We start from the raw sequence: 18126 nt of genomic DNA, 5'->3' as shown, positions 1-18126 counted from the left end.
TACAATGTGTACTTTAGTGTTTTTTGTCAAATAAATAATTTAAAGTCTTAAGAGTTTAAAAAAAATTCACATTAATATTAATTTGGCAACTCAATATCTTTAATTAAAATGTCACATCTATGAAACAATATTCCACACTGAAACATATGAAAAAAACAACTCAGTAAAACTTATGATTATTGCAAAAATACGAAAAATACTTACTGCCCAAAACAAAAATACCCAAGTACGATTCCAATCATTAAAGCAGCTGTATGTCGAACTTCAGGTGCGACTTTATTAGGTGGAAGCATTTTCTTATATACAATGGCAAGCAGCAAGGCTATAAACTGACATATGAGGAAGTTAAACTGAAATAAACCAAAATTAATAATATTTATTGTTTATTTCTTCAGGCTCAATGTGAAAAATATAGAAACTCATTCACATAAAACATTGTCAAAACTAATTTTCAAAACAATTTTCAAAGTTTCAAAAATGATAAAGTTGGAAGCTGCAAGAAACTTTAGTGAATAAAGTGTTCAGTTTAAAATAATTCAATTGGCTATGATAAGGTTATGATACCTAATGTGCCTATTTTGTTGAAAGGAATAATTTCCAAGTTACCATAAAAGATCATTCAAAATAAAGGTTGTACTATGGCAGAGCTCAATTGAATAAAAAAATTGCTTTACACAAATTCTGAACAAGATAAAATTTGCTGTGCATGTAATGCTAAGATCAAAGGGCAATACACAGGATATGTTGCTGAATCATACTTTTGAAGATCAAAACTAGCTTTCAAAAAGTAACACAGCTTGCAAATTTAAACTTCATAGAAGTTGTTTTGGTTTTTAATAAGTCTCCATAATTCAGCTATACATATTTTGAAAATATTAGTAACTATTTCTTCAGTTTACATATAACCACAAGAAATAAACCATTGAGTGTAAAAGTTGATATTAGATAAGAAAATTACTGTATTTGCCCAAACATAATGTACACCTTTTAAATTCCAAATACCTACCCAAAAATTGATTGTGCATTATATATGAACACAACTTTGTTATGTGTTTTACTAGAAGCTACAAATGAAAATTGTTAAAACATCATTAATGATTTCAAAAAATGTTTCACATCCAATACAGTAGATAAAATGGACGATGACATGCTATGAGAATAAAAATAGGATAAAGCATGGGTTCAAAGAAGCATAACCAATAGTAGTGACAATTCTAATGATGACAAAGATCTACATAAAGATGAATGATTAGCTTAAGGTATTACCACATATAAACTTTTCAATATATATTTTTTTAAATTGAAAAAAATTCAAACAAAAATTTCTAAAAATGTTTAATAACTGTTTACTGTATTTAGAAACTATTCAGTACATTTTGTAGAGCTGATGTGTAAAAACACATCTTCAATTTCATTTTCCAAATGTGGATATACATTATATTCAGACAAATATAGTAACTGAAAGAAACTTAATATTGTAAGCACTAGAATGTAAACATATTTCATAATTTTGATTGGTCAATCAGCCATTAAATACTACAAAATATAAAAGTAACATCTGTAAGAAAGTTTGGGAATGAACAATATGTTACAGCAAATGCTACTACTTCCAATAACTACAGGGTGTTCGGAAAGTCACTGTGCACTTATATATTTATTAACAGACATGTTTCAATATAGAATACAGGAGGTAAATATGAATGACAATTATAAACAATGTTGAAAGTGACCCCCGTTGACATCAATACAGGCTTGGATCCTTCTTATTTTGTTTCTAAACACTGCTATCAGTTGCTGGCTTGAAATAGACTGATAAACATATGATTATAAAACTGCACAGCGACTTTCCAAACACCCTGTACAAGTGGTCATAAGAGAAATTCACTTATAACTTTAACCTTAGTTATATAATAATGTATTTATGTGCACATACAGAGCTATTGTTTTATTCTTACAGGATGAAGAAAAATTAAATTATTACTTTATCAATGCTTGTGAAATTTTCCTCTTTTATTTTAATATTAAACATCAAGTATTTCTGTTAAGTTGCTGAAAGCAATTGTGTTGTATATTCTTCTTCTCAAAAGTGCCTATCTCTTTATTGTGACTAGGCCCAATACACTGTAAATAATCTTATTTAAAAATCAAGTTAGAAATTACTTATGAACTAAGTATAAAACTACAGTTTATGATAGATGTTATTGCAACAAAATTATTATTTTAACATATAACTACAATTTAATGCTAATAACATATCACAACAATAATTACTAGTGTAACTATTACTAATGGTGACACATCACTAAGAATGAACAACACAAAATGTAGGCAGGAAATCATAAATGCAAGTTCAAGGATGTTCAGGGAGATGTCATGAAGTTTCTTTTTTCACTCCCTTGTACAAAATGTACAGGTAATTTGTAGATAACCTTCAATGGCTGTTAAGGTGTGTAACATGAAGTGAGAATAAAGAGGAAACAGCCAATAATACCAAAAGGAAAGTTGAAACTAATAAAACCAGTTACTTAAATAAAAAAAAGCAATCCTTTTAATGACATTTTTCTGTGGGTGATTATAGTCATCCATTCATTCAAGTTAATGACCGAGATTTACAGTATACTGTAAATTGTGTCTGACTGCATAAAAGAGATATGTTTAAATAACAATACAAGCTATGCACACTTTAAAACATTAAATAGAGAATATTAAGCATTAAATGAAGTATAATATAAAATGAAAAAGTTAGCCTTGGGTTCACCCTTATCACCAGTACTTAAGGCATTAACTGATCAATATTACGATATATTTCTCTATCTGTTGTAAATAGTACATGAAATAAAGTTTATCATTAGTAATTTGGGACAATGACATAAAAGACAAAAGAGAGGTAGATTTGAGAAATTTTTAATTAAATTGATTTTTACTCAAGATTGAAAAGCAGTTAAAAAATTAATTAAGTCAACAGGAAAAGCTAAACTTAAATGGCATGTCTCAAGAAATTTCTCAGCATCATGAATAAATTTAAATGACTTTCTAATGAAAAATGAAAAAATCAGATGTCAGAAGTTTAAGAGAACCATTTTAGCTGACAAACAAGTTTGAAAATTTACAAATGTTCAGAAAAACTGAACACTTGGTTATAAAAAAGAAATTAGAAAATCCAAAAAGGTTAATAAATAGTTGTCTTAAAGCATTAGAACTAAAGGCAAGGAATGTTTAATCATGTTAAAGGTGAGAAAATTGCAAAAATGTGGATTTGGCCCTTAAAAAATGCTTATGGCAAGCATTTTGTAAAAAATACAAGATAATTAGATTCTTAAGTGTCTTCTCTGTTGTTTTTACAAAAGTAAACATTATTTATACTCCTGACCCTTAAAATTGTATGAAAAATATTAAAATTCAGTTATATTAATCCCTTAGTGATAACCACATATACAAAATAGAGTACCATAACCAACAAGATTTTCCCCAAGGTTTCAAAGGAAATTTAAGACTTGATACAGTCTTCTTTCAGTAGATAGAGGATAGGTACTCAAGATTAGAGAACTGTTATTACTGTTATACATATTTTTAAATTGAGTGATAAGAATTAACCTTCAAATTACAGGCAAGATAGTCTTACTTTTGTAGTAGTAAAAATTCTAGAATCTGATAGAAGAAGCTTTACAAAATAATTTAGTGACATAAAAAAAGCCTAAAAAAATCTGTTACCTTATTTTGAGGATGTTATTTATTATTGAAATAATGTAAATAATATAGATTTGATGTAATTAAGTTTTATAAAAGATTATGATAATGTTTCATAAAAAGTTTAGCTAATAAAAGTACACATTAGGCACTAGGAAAGGCCAGTTAATTGAACTGTTGAATGGTTAAGAGAAGGAAAGCAATATGTTATTAAATATATAAGACCTTGATTAGTCAACTGGAAGCACCTGCTGTGTAGTTTACTTTGTGTTTTGAAGAAAAAAACTACTGGACAAAATAGTATGAAAATTCAAAATTACTTTCTAAACATTTATGTATAGAAAGTAAATATCTTACCTTTTGTGATACTTATTTGAATTCACAGCTTAGAAATTTTGAAAAGGTTTCACTTTGATACATTTGTTTAAAAAGAATTTTGATGCTTACTTTTGTTGTACCTTTAATGTCTTTCTGAATTCTTATAAAAGTTTAATACAAAGTCTTTATTTTACCTTTCTTTTGATTCAAAATCAATGCACACAGTTTCATAGTGTTTGCAGTCATATGGAATGACAATGACTTACTTTCCACACCCAAATTATAAGCTAAGTCACTTTTTGAACATTGTTAGTATGTTTCATTTAATTTCTGTAATAAATTTTAAACCCATTTTATGTTTATTTATTGTTTAATGTTTATTTTCTTCACCCACCTAAGAAGTTACTTATTTCTACATAAACACATTTAAACAAAGCCAAACACACTAGCTTTGTCGGCAAATCAAAACTTGAAAAAGCCTAGTATAAAATAATATGACTAAGCTTAACTAACATTGTTTTACAAACAAGTTTCTTCTAGTAATATGTCACCAAGCTAACCTTTTGTCATTCTGCTCCAATCTGTCTAAGTCAACATTGAGCTGAAAGCTTTTTGGGGTGTTATATTTAACATGAAAAAAAAAAAACATTTTCATGATGTTTATTAGATTAGTAGCCAGAGCCCATTTGTACACACTTGTGTGAAAACAAACATTTAATTCACAAAATACACAAATGAAATGTAATTGCACCCAATAAATGTACAAAGAGTAAGCCTTTTTTCATGTTTTCAAAGGAAATTAGCTCAAAATTAAAAATCACAATTACACAAAGAATTTTCATAAATGCACTTGAAAAATAATAAAAATCACCAAACGTTATTTACATTTTATATATCTACTATACCAATTATTGGCCCTCAATTATATGCAGTAGTAATATACAGAGAAAAATAGATAGCTTTCTCCGTTAACATGATTTTGCTTAACTTGTCATGCCCCAAGGATGAGTCAAAATTTGCTCCAAATTCAACACCTAAAATCTAATAAAAGGTGCAACTCTATTTCAAGAATTTCTTTATTCATGCTTTTTGTAAATTTGATATTTTAACAATATGAATATGTATTTCATGGAAAGAAAAAACTCAAGTGTCCAAAGTTACATTTCTTTTGTACGAGGGCTGTTCAAAAAATACGCGGACTGACGTCATAAAACAAGATGTACTTTATTTAGAAGTTACAGGTCTGGGACCCCTTCAAAGTACTCTCCTCCCCAACGCACACACTTATTCCAATGGTGTTTCCACTTGTTGAAACAGTCCTGGTACGCTTCTTTTGTAATGTCCTCCAGCTCCTTCTTCGCATTTGCCTTAATCTCGGGAATCGTCTCAAATCTTCTTCCTTTCAAGGGTCTTTTGAGTTTGGGAAAGAAGAAAAAATCGCAAGGAGCAAGTTCAGGTGAGTAGGGGGTGGGGAAAAACAGTGATCGAGTGTTTGGCCAAAAACTCGCGAGTTCTGAGGCACAAATTTCGCAGCAATGCGGTGCATCTTCAATTTTTCAGTCAAAATCTCGTAACAAAATCCAACTGATATCCCACACTCTTCAGCAAGCTCCCTGACAGTCAGACGTCAATTTGCCTGCACCAGGGTGTTGATTTTGTCAACATGTGGGTCGTCAGTTGACGTGGAAGGACGTTCAGGACGCTCATCATCTTCAATGGACTGTCGACCATCCTTAAAATGTTCATGCCACTTGAAACATGCCATACGCTTCATAGCAACATCACCGTAAGCCGTGTTAGGCATAGCAAAAGTTTCAGTCGCAGATTGTCCAAGTTTAACACAAAATTTCACAGCAAGTCGTTGCTCCTTCAGGTCATTCATTCTGAAATCTGCCAAACGAAAAAAAATCGCACTTCACTTAAAACCACGTAGCTAATACACAAATGAAGATATCTGCAATCGGAAATGGCATCGTAATCAGCTGATCTGTGCAAACCTAGCGACACCAAGCGGATTCCCCTGGAACCAACTGGAGCCGCAATTCAAACAGTCCTCGTATTTTTTTAACAGACCTCATATATCTTTGTGTTGGAACTATGAAAGTAACTCACTGAAATATGAATTTTATTTATTTGCTCTATCTTAAATTTATAATTTTTTCTTGCAATTAAATTTAAACATCTTACATTAACTTGATGTTAAAGTTTTCACTCCTTCCACTTGTTTTAAAAAAGGGTTTAACTGTTAGTGCTCTTTAGTTACACATTTGAACAAATTGGAACTTTTTAACTTTAATCAACAGAAACAGAAATCTGTAAACAAAATTTTAAAAACTAGCATTTAGAAACCATATTTTTTCAACTTTCTTTCAAAATTTGTAGTCAATACTGGAAAGATTTACACATTTTAATAAAATGTTTAAAAAAAAACCTTTACACTGCAGATGTATATGATTTTTTTTTTTCATTTTATCCAATGTTTCACCTTTGCTCTTTCCTCACGGTTAATAATCAACTGAAGAAGCTGCAACAGTGGAAGTCAGTTAAAATAAATATATAATTTCATATATTTTTGAAATGTAAAGGTTTCTTTTCAAAACTTATCAATTTATTTTCTGATCTTTTTCTTACCCAATTTTTAGTGTAAAGCTATATCTACTAGAAAGCTACATGACTATTCCTTCATGATCACACAATAACCATGGATATTAATGAGTATAGTAGGCAAAGTCTAATATATCCAAGTAATCAGATTACAGAATTCTATTTTAATATTTAATTCAACAATAAATTTATTTATTCAAACAACACATACTAGAGAAATAACTTTTTATTTGCATAAAACTAATTACAACTATATTATAAATTGATTTTGATAAGAAAATATTGTTATCAAAATATTCTATTACACCTTTTAAAAGTAACAGTGATGCTACTTTGAAAGGTAAGGTCATTTTTAACCAATGAATTTTTACTTTCCATATTCACACGATTTATGGTAGGATTACTTTGATCTTCCAAAACTGAATAAAAGTTTCTCAGTTTAGTGTTATGGAAACAAACTGAAATAAATTAAGAACTATTAGTAACTACTTAATTGTTTATTTTATGAATTAACAAAAAGATTAATCTATAGTGTCACATCAGACTGAGAGAAATGGTAATATAAAATTCTGTTAATCTCATATGTACCATTTTAATAATAATTAAACTTGCTATAATATTAGATAATATTCCCTAATAAATAATGCTAAAGTAATAGGTCAATTAAATGTTAATTCAAACTGCATAACTATTTGTATAAATTATACCAATATTGTGAAATTTATATTAGAGGAAATCACCAGGACTCCCATTTTTATGTAGCAACTCAGTTACTTAGCATACAGAGCACATCAAGACACAAAAAACATTGAAGGAATTGGTCATTCTGTCATCCTATGATTTCCAAAAGCTGAAATACAAGTGATTACAAAACACCATAAATAACATTGACTGGTTAAAAACGAACAATTTCATTCAAGTTAAAAGGAAAAATTAGGTCAAGATAGGACAAAACTATTATGACTTTCATTCTAGGGTTTACAAGAGCCATATTATACTCAGTAAAAGTTCAGTAAATTCAGAAACAGTAATGATTTTATTGAAAGTACACTAAAATCACCAAAAATCAATATTTTCTACTTTTTATTTAACTTGTGTGTAAAACTAAGTATATATTCTTTGTTAACCTGAAGATTACTTAAGAAGGTCAAAACATTGTTCTGTATTTTATTCTAATTAAAATTTTAATAACCATACCAGCCATCTTGAGAATACACAAGTATATAAAACTTTTTTATAGAACAAGTTCCAACTCTGGGGTATTTTGTTTTCTGAATATGTGAAAAACAATTAGAAGTTTATTTTCTGTAACTTTTTAATTTACTGGTAGAATTTTGCCTTTGAAACTGAATTGCACTTGTCTAAAAAGGTAGAAATTAATTATTTCCTAGTAACTTGTATGATACCAAATATTTGTGATCTCGTATCACAAATAAAGTTTATGGTATACACTATGGCAACAAGTTGCAAATATTACAGAAGTGTCCACAAAAATTATCACATAACTGGTCTAAATGCTACTGCACTAAGAAGCAGATGAATAAATCTTTAAATTTTACAATAAAGAACAGAATAAATTTATCAAATGTATAATTTATTAAAAAATAAAACTTAACTGTATTATACTACAAAAGTCCCTATAACTGCACAACTGATTACAACTGTACATTTAGCACTAATTTAATTTTACTAAGCACCAACATGTATATATGAACTTACCTGAATGAAACTTATTATTCAGTACTTCAGATACCCTTATTGATACATAAAGTTGAAATTAATGTACAAGTTAATACACTAAAAGGGAGAATGCTCTACACGTAATTGTTTGTGCTAATAACTACTAGTCATATTATTCATATCTCTCTGAAAAGAATTTAGGAAAAGTAAAAATTTTCAAAAAAAGTTTGTTTGTTTTTTGCAGGAAGTACTGCACAAGAAAAAGGTTAGGATTGAGCTCTTTAACATAACATTTTGGAACACTGTGGGACCTACTGGTCTTTCTTGGCTTTACACAAATTTATTAAAATAAATGAATAAATAAATAAAAGAATATCAAAGCCAACCACTATCACTCATTAACTTATCAAGTGTTTTCTTAAACTATCATTTGCTGCCTCTATAACAGCCAAGGGCAACCCTTTCCAAAGTTCAACCACCCTGATAAAAAAAAAAAAAAAAGGCTTAGCTGAAGATGACTCCTACCCTCCCAAAATTTGTGTGTCTGCTAGTCTTACTGTTCTCACTGTGAAATATGAAAAAAATGATGCTTCAACACTGTCAATTCCCTTCACAATTTTAACTACCTAAGCAAGATTCCCTTTATATTTCCTTTTTCAAGAGAAACCAATTTGAGGGATTTCACCCTCTCTTCATATGACAATCCTTCCATCAAAGGCATTATTCTAATAATTCAATGTCTTTCCTAAGATAAGGAACCCAAGATTGAACACAATATTCTAAGTGTAGCCTAACCAGTGACCTGTACAATGAAATTATCATCTCCTTAGTCTTTTATTCAATATTTCTGTATATACAGTCTAAAATCCTATTTGCCCTACCAGTAGCAATAGGACACTGTTTGGATGGATTTATAGACTGATAGACTATTATACTAAAATCCCTTTCCTTTATAACAGTTATTTTCATCCAAATTATACTTGTAATTCAAATTATGATAACCCACATGCATTATCTTGCATTTATTATAATTAAAACCCAAATGCCATTTATTTACCCAACTCACTAAAGGACTAAATCCTTTTGTAAATCACAGTATCCTCTTCATAGCTAGCAACACCCTTAACATGACCTGAAAGTTTAAGTAATTTATTGACTATTCCTTCATTTGTGTCATTGGTGTAAAAAAGATGGGCAAAGGTCTTAAAACTGAGCCTTAAGGTACTCCATTTGTGACATTAATCTAGTTTGACTGAATTCCATTTGTAACAACCTTTTGCATCCTTACATCCAGCCATTCTACTAGCCAATTTGCTAACTTATCCCTCTATACCTACAGATGTACATGTATTTATTTTTTTTACAAGCCTTTCATGTGGTACCTTGTTAAATGTTTACTGAAAATACAGAAATCCAAATATACCAAATCTGAACCTGTAACCACATCTAGAAAAGCAATAACGTTTTCAAATAATATCAAAGATTTTTCCTTACTTAAGCTATGTTGACTATCCAATAAAATTCTGAACTTTGTTAAATGACATTGCATAGCATCTTTTAACACTTTACAAATCTTTTCCTCACAACTGATGTAATACTAATCGGTTTATAACTATTAGGACAATTTTTTATCACCCCCTTTGAATAAAGGATTTACATTAGCTAACTTCCAATCCACTGGTGTCTCCCCGCTGTTCAAGGACTGACAAAAAGTAGTAGTAAAAGGCTCACATATCCCACCTTTAACCTCCTTCAAAAACCTTGGAGAAATATTATCTGGCCCAGGAGCATTATCAGTTTTGAACTTCCCAATTTTTTCTTAACCAGCTCAGAATTAATGTCATTTTACATCATATAATCCAGCAATAAAAGTACAACCTGATATCGTTCATGATGTTAAAAAAAAACATGCAGGTTCAAGAGATTTTGAGAGAAATGAAATAAAATCCCTATAACCTGAGAGCTTTCAAAAGGTAGACCTTCTTTCTTCCCTAGTTTGCCCCTGAATAAAGGTCCACCTTTCAAAAATGCTCAGGTTAAGATATTATTTTATTTCTATCAAGACCTAATATTATTGTTAGCCTATGTACTGAATGAAACATATGTTCAACAAAACCAGAAAAATATTTGTTAATTTTTTAGAGTCTCCATTTATTAGAGGTTTGTTTTTATTTAAATGTTGGTGATATAACAGAAAATTGACATTTTCACTTTCATGACAAATTTTATGCACTTGGCTCTAAGGTAAGTGAATTCCACTGTCTTTATTTTAGGCTTATTATACCAATACTTACTACACTTGTAATGTTTCACAGCATCACCCTCATAACCCCATCACTAAAATAGTAATGGGCAGACTCCACCTATTCTAAGAAATCAAGCCTAACATGGCACACACTGGCTTTTATATGTTAGATTGTCATTACCCATTGTTCATGCACTTTATGAAGAACTTGTAACATATCTTAACATTCTGCATTGTTAAAGATTAAACACATGCATCACTATAAAGTTAATTTACACCATCAGCTGCTATTTTGCCAATTTTATCTGAAGGTAAAAGTTTCCTACACTGAAAATGTATTTCCAACGTACTTCCAGTCAGCTACATAGCTATTCTCATCCAGTGCTATCCTCTATTTACAAAAAAAAAAAAAACTTTAGCATGCCACAAGCCTTTCACTCCCCACACTCCTCAATTAACAAGCTTAAACCAATTCTTGCATGGAAATTATCATCTGACAAACCTCCACCAATTGTAGTAATTCAAATGACTTCATTTATGCTATTCTACCTAAATATCCCTTCAAGTTTAGGCAGAAACATAAGCACTGGAGAAGAAGCTTAAGAGGTCTGAGCAGAAGTACCTATTAGAAATACATTTTTAGTGTATGAATATTATAACTTCTGACAAGGTACCTTTCTTTCATTGACATACATAGAAAGAATCCCTCACTGAATATGTGGAGGGATAGGTACAAGGGAGAGAAGTAAGAGCATCCTTCAAAGCTTTAAGGGCACCCTAATGAAGGAACTCTTTAATAAGAGGTTTATAACTTCACCCAGATGTGGAAAAAGGTGTGATGGATCTGCATGGAAAATTGTGTGAAGTATATCCTAATTGGTGATAAAATAGTTGGGCAATGATCCTAACCACACAATATATTATAAAATAAGGCATTTGCCCTAAAGTGTTGATGACAAGGGTGAGACAGACCATATACAGTATGCTGTGTCCATAGCTTGACCACTGGATAGAATGAGAATAATACCATTGGTAAGTCAGCTACAATCCAAAACTCAATCTCCAAAAACCAACATCAATGTGGGGGGTAGGAAAGAGAATCATACTGTCTTCAACTCTAGTTCAGCCGACTGGAGATAAAAATTCCATCACCAATCTGTGAACAGGGCACATAGAATCAAACTGAAATAACATATACCCCACTCAATTCAAAGCAACTGAAACCATTTCACACATAGTGACGTTCTTGGCATAAAGACATCAAGAGATAATGCAAGAGGAAGAAGCAGAGCAACCAACAAGTAAACCCACTGATCCACAGCACTGGAATAGTGCACTCAATACAAATTGAGTGAGGAACACTAAACATGTGTGAGGACTTGTATTGCTTGGTTCAACTCAAACTCAACTACTGGGAATCAACATCTCATCGAAGCCAGACATCCAAGTAATTGCTGGAGTAAAATTCCCAAAAATGTGGAAGTTGAATATCACCTGACAAAAGACATATGGAAACAAAAGTTGTACTGAATAATGAGGAAATAAAAACAAAAATAGCTGTCCAAGAAACAAAAAATAAGTGTGTATCATAGGCATTCTCAGTTCCACTGAAATTGCCCACCCAGTGGTGATCAAAGACTACAATATTAAAATGTGGAAATCAAGAAGTGATTGAGTTAGTACCAATTGATCCAGCATCCAATCAGCACTGAGCAAATATGATGAATGGGTAAACCCATATGTAACGGGAGTTAAAGGACAGGAAGATTCTGGGCATGTATCATGAATAAAGAGTGTAACAAACAATCAACCAGAAAAAAGAATATAGCATTGCAAATGCCTTAAGTGATGCTAAATGCAAAGGAGTACCCCTAGAAACAGAACAGTGGAGAAAAAAAAAAGAGCCAATAAGTCCCTATTAACAGTGGATAGTAAACAAATGGAACAAGACAGTGACTCATACCATGTGCATTAGGAAAGAACTGAAAATGGCAAACACCTCACCATGGAAGTAAGTAGAAAAAGGTATCCCATGAAAATCCCCTTAATTTAGGTGTTCCACATACACTTCCTGTAGGAGAATCAATAGGGTAAGTAAGACAAAGCTATAAAAGTAGACGAGGCATAAAATTGATAGGTTTAAGAGAGACTAAGGTCATCCTATATGAATAAGTTGTAGGAGGAAGGCAAGTAGTGACAGAAGGTAGAGCAGCCCCTAGGCACCAGGGGGTCTTCACAAACTAAATTAATTGAAAGAAGTATAGATTATAATGAAGTATAATTATAAATTACAAAGTATAAATTATTACTGAGCTCTAATATAAAAACACTAACCATACAACAACATGTGCAATACTGAAGAAGTCTGTGTAGCCCTCCAGCTGCAGGAGTCCACACAGTTAATATGGAGAAGTATTATATACCAGTATCATCTGATTTTTCAAATCATTTGATAGGCAGGTAAAGACAATAAGAGCAAAGGTTTACATTCTTATCCTCACTTTATAACCTCAAACATCAAACTGTTAAACTAAAGTGAACCAAGAAGAATCACTGAGTGCTAAGGTAACAAACTTCTGTATATACCTTGTTTTTGCTAACTCCATGTTAAGTGTTTTCTACTTGCCATAAGGGACACAATGTCTGCAATGTGAGGTGTATGTGAGAACTGGATAATACAAAATGATTAAAAATGAACTTGAAAACCATAAAAAGATGTCAAGCTTTCTCAGAATACTTAAGCATCATTCCACCACTAAGCAAAGTGAAAGCAAAAACTTCAAGCTGAACAACTGATACTAATAAAGCTTAGAAAACATATTCAACCCCAAGCTGAGTTTATTCAAATAAGGTGACCCAGCTGAGCAGAGAAGGCATGAATTAAACAAAATGTACCCTCTACAATAGATTAGCTTCTAAAGAACAAACAATTTAATGAACTATGCAGCAAAGCCAATCTCACAAACTTTATTCTGACATGTTGATAAGCTTATGGCTGAAAAAAAAAAAAAACATAGCATGACAATTATTTATAATGACTGTGGTATCTTACTCTATATGGATGAAGATCAAGGCAAGGCATTTATGAGCAGGAACATTAACCAATATCAACATCATCACATACAAACAAGGCTTAAGCTACTGCTATTCCAGCAAGAACTACGTGCAAATTCGAAGCCATCTTTAACTTGTATGAGATAATCTTCACTTTAAAAAAATTACAGAAGTTGTTTGAGTTAGTTTTGGAGTATCAGTTTAGCTTGATAAAAAGTAGCATCCATGATATGTAGACTGATCCTTTGTTCATTCTTACCCACACCAACAAAGGATCATTTACATCTTAAAAGTATATCAAATCCTTATTCTACAAAACATGACAAGATTCCAGAGAAGGCTACAGCTATTAGACTTGGCTATAAAATCAAACTACAACCACCATCATACGATGGCTATTGTAGTAGAAAAAACAAATAAAAAAACTTGGATCAAAGTTGTTTAATTCACAGCTGATACATAGGTTGAATTTTAAACTGATCAGAACACCTAAGCAGTAAACTTTAGATCTGACAAATGATTACAACAGTGTTCAGCTGTCAATACTTTTGGAAAAAATGCTCAGAATAAACATCTGTGTAACATGTGCAAGATGGGTTGCAGCTGCAATAATTATCAGATGATGCATCATTAATTATGAAAGCTGTTGGTCACACCTGATTACCACAGACAGTGATCTGTCTCAACAATCATCAAGTTTTCCAGTCCTTTTCAACATCTACATCATGGATCTAACCTACACTGACAATCTAACCACATGTGATATGTTAAACTTTAGTGATAACATTTTGGTAAACAGCATAAGCTCTAGGAAAGCCAAAATGAAAACAAGACATAATCATCCATTAGTTGGGTGAGAAAAGAATGCAACAACACACAAATGGTCATCAGTACTACCACACCCATGTTCTGCACATTGGACAATGAACTAACTGGTAAGAAGGACAAATCAAACATTTGCAGGCATGCTATCACTCTAGAAAAACCAGAGAATGTCTTTGACAGGCAACTAAACTTCTCCAGTCATATTAATACTATGATAACCAGAGCTTTCACAAACATCAATGCACTGACAGTTGAAGAAGAAAATGAAAGCTACGGAATATTATCAACTTATGTTCTAACAAAGTATTATCCACTCCATCCTAGCTTATAAACTACATATTATCAAAGATACAAAATATCAGTTTAAAATTGGTTATGGGCTATACTTCAGTCACCCAATTAAAACTCTGTTATACCTTCCAAGCTTCAGCAGCATCAAACAAACCAATTATTAACAAAACTTTTCACTAGGGCCTTGCAATGTAAAGTTCATTCATTCAATCACTGAGCCACTACACTTTTTAACTAGGACATAACAGCTCAACAATAGCCCTGAAAATACCAATCAAGCAGGATATTGCCTAAAGGGCACATCGAAAAACAGACATGGGTTGAAATGTGCTGTACAGCCATCACTATAATAACTTGTTACAACCAGACTTCAGATGACCCCATGTGAAACAAGCATCTGGCACCACTCGAATTTAAGAAAATCAATCTCACTAGAAAATGTAGATTTTGGGAAAAATAGTGCACCATAAAAAGCCAGTCAGCATTTATTGAAAGACCATATTGGATAGTTATGTGTCAAAGTCATATGTTGTTCCTATACGAAAGATAGCAAGAGTTATTACATATTTTTCTCAAAGCAACAACATTCTACTGAAAGTTGGTGAAACATTTAAGTTTCCTACAAGCAGTATAAAAATGGAGCTAAGAGATATAAAGCATTCTTTCCTCTGGGTTGCTGAAATGAATAGTGCCATCAATATAATAATTGCAACCAACAGGCAGTATTACACTAAAATTCAGGTTGGTTAGTCCCCAATAGAGCAAAGCAACTGCATGGTAAGACCATCACTTAAATATAAAGGTAGGTCATGTATGGGTAAAGCTAAATGATGAAACTGACAAAAGCTCACACATAAACCCCTTTATCAAACCCAGCACACTTCTACTTGCAAAATATTGACTTCCTCTGCACTGATAAGCTGAAAGCAACAACCATGGAAGGTCTTCACAGACAATTAGAGGGAATGAAACAGCTTAAAACCAAAATTGGATTTGGTATAATTACAAACTGAAAAGATGGTAAATGAATAAAGCAGTTTATAACAAAAGTATAAATACATATATTCTGATGGAACATTTGGGAATTTAAAAAAGAAAACATACTATAACACCTTACATTATGAACAGATTATGATAAATACTTACAATCAAGTGAATATTTAGTTTGGTAGATTTAGCTAAGGATGAAATTAACCGAGAAAAATAGTTATACTTTACAGTGCCTTAATAAGAATAAAGTGAAATAATCATATTGAATCTGTGACATATAAAATATAACATCTTTTAAATTGGGCAACACAGGACTAGTTACATTAAAACTGGTCTGCACAGATGTACAATAAATAGTGACTGCTATGAACAAGTCTGATTACAAAATTATTACAAGTTCATGTATTGACAAGTTGTTCAAATCTTAACAGCAAAATGATTTTTATAATTAACAACAAACACTATTTTTATTTTAACTTCATTGTTATAATCACTGTATTCACATTTAGCCTTTTCTGGTCTTACTTTTAACATTATTTTAGGATTAGTTTACAATGGTGTATCTGGTAACCTGATAAAAATTTGTATTAATAACTTACTTCATCTTTTATAACCTACTGGAAATACCATTTAGAAATATTTTGTAAAAATACCACCTAATAACAGTAGTAATTAAAGTTGAAATATTTGTTAATATTGTTATTACTATTCTTTCCAACTTATTAAGGTTATTTTTCATTGTTAACCGAGTATATAAAGTTTTGTATTAAACTAAATCTTATTTGTCTAAACATTATGAGATATTAGAATAATGCTTCAACTGATGTTGAATCTTCAGTACATTTTAAGCATAATGCATTTTCATAATCTTATGGATTGAATTATATATTTCTTTTCAGTTCATTATAGAGTTGACTTCATTAATAATAATATATTAATTAGTTTAACTCTGTTCAAAAGCTTAAATAATATTTGGTGTCTTTAACTTAAAATGGTTTACAAACATTAAAACATACCAAAAATAATGATAACAAAATTAATCATTCAATTTATAAATTTTAATATTTTGGAAGTAGTCTGGGAATGAAGTAGCCACAATGTACACTCACAGTATAGTTTAATTAGTAAATACTTAAACAGTTACAAAATTCTAAATTTTATGACAAATTTGAAAACTTGCCCAACATGTGACACTGACAGCTCATTATTTTTCAACGATTTTGCTAAATAGATCTATACCATTTACAATAAATGTTAAAACTAACAGTAACTGACAATAATGGTTAATGAATTAAAATAAAAGTTATCTTGTAAAGTTAAATACATATATTTACAATATATTTATAGTCCATTAATACATAATACTGATCAACAGATTTAAATGGTTAGGTCTAAAAAGCTTCAGTTATTGATTATATTAAAAATGTATATATTTAATAGGCCTGACACTAACAGTAATACTAAGTCTGCACTACACTGTCTAAAGACTAGAGTATCTTTAACGCCGGCTACGTTGCCTAGTCGCTTCGATCCCGAAGCTGCTCACACAGGCCGGTTGAAATGTTATGCGCATTAGAAGCCTAATATTCGTCGATGCAAAAGATCACTGTCTAAGTTTAATTGACATATATTTACAAGATATGCAAATTAACTCTTACTTGATCAATCGGAAGGCCTACAATCAAAGCTAACCATTCGAAAGTTCGCGAACCTGCGTAAAATTCTCTTCCACTCGCCATTACTCCCGTAACGATTTCAATATCAACTAATACTGATGATACTAACTGACGACGAAAGACGTAAAGTTACTGTTGTTGATTGCGTCACACAAAATTGATCCAATAACCTCAGACTGAGGAATAGCATATCACATCGTTATAGTAAAATACGACACTTAATTGCCCTCAGCATAACTAAAACTCAACAAATAAAAGTAGATAATAACGTTTCTTTTAGTTGAATAATTTTCAAAACATAAAATTTGGAAATAAAGACATCAGCTATGCATTTTTCTATGTATAATATTGAGATATAAATGATTAAATCCTACTATGTAAACTATTATGAGTTAAGAATGTAACAACACTGTAAATGACTTGTTTGTTTGTTTTACTGAATTGGTTATAAAATTGCTCGAGGACAATCTACACCAGTCATCCCTCATTTAGGATTGCTAGTGAAGAAAGCTAGTCAGCAACTTTTTACCATCCACTCAAGTAGATGGACGAATATACACTGTAACAGGATTCAAACCTACGACCCAAAGATTACGAGTCGCATGCCCTTACCAATAAAAAATGCCAAACCAAGCTCCGGAAGTAAACACGAATACACATAATTTAGATTTATACAATTATAATTTATTTAATGCTAATCTATCTTGTGTATTATTATTAAATTCAATGAGATAAAATATAAGGTGTACACAGAGG

General features: G+C 31.1%; 1 protein-coding gene across 2 annotated transcripts in view; it reads right to left on the bottom strand.

Moving 5' to 3' along the window:
• The window catches only part of LOC143223244 (lysophospholipid acyltransferase 6-like), a 56340-nt gene extending 38817 nt beyond the window's left edge, over positions 1-17523 (bottom strand). Inside the window, exons 1-3 of one of the 2 annotated variants that reach the window (XM_076450938.1) lie at positions 17353-17467; positions 4566-4613; positions 205-350 (exon numbers count right to left, since the gene is read on the bottom strand). In XM_076450938.1, coding sequence (XP_076307053.1) covers positions 205-293 — 89 coding nt within the window. In that variant the 5' untranslated portion in view covers positions 294-350; positions 4566-4613; positions 17353-17467. Of the gene's footprint in view, positions 1-204; positions 351-4565; positions 4614-17352 lie in introns of both variants that reach the window. The other variant, XM_076450937.1, reaches the window with a different exon arrangement.
• Positions 17524-18126: the final 603 nt, after the last annotated feature.

The sequence above is a fragment of the Tachypleus tridentatus genome, chromosome 8 (genome assembly GCF_004210375.1).
Source record: "Tachypleus tridentatus isolate NWPU-2018 chromosome 8, ASM421037v1, whole genome shotgun sequence".
In the NCBI taxonomy this organism is placed as follows: domain Eukaryota; kingdom Metazoa; phylum Arthropoda; class Merostomata; order Xiphosura; family Limulidae; genus Tachypleus; species Tachypleus tridentatus.
This window is presented reverse-complemented; position numbering and strand designations above follow the sequence as displayed.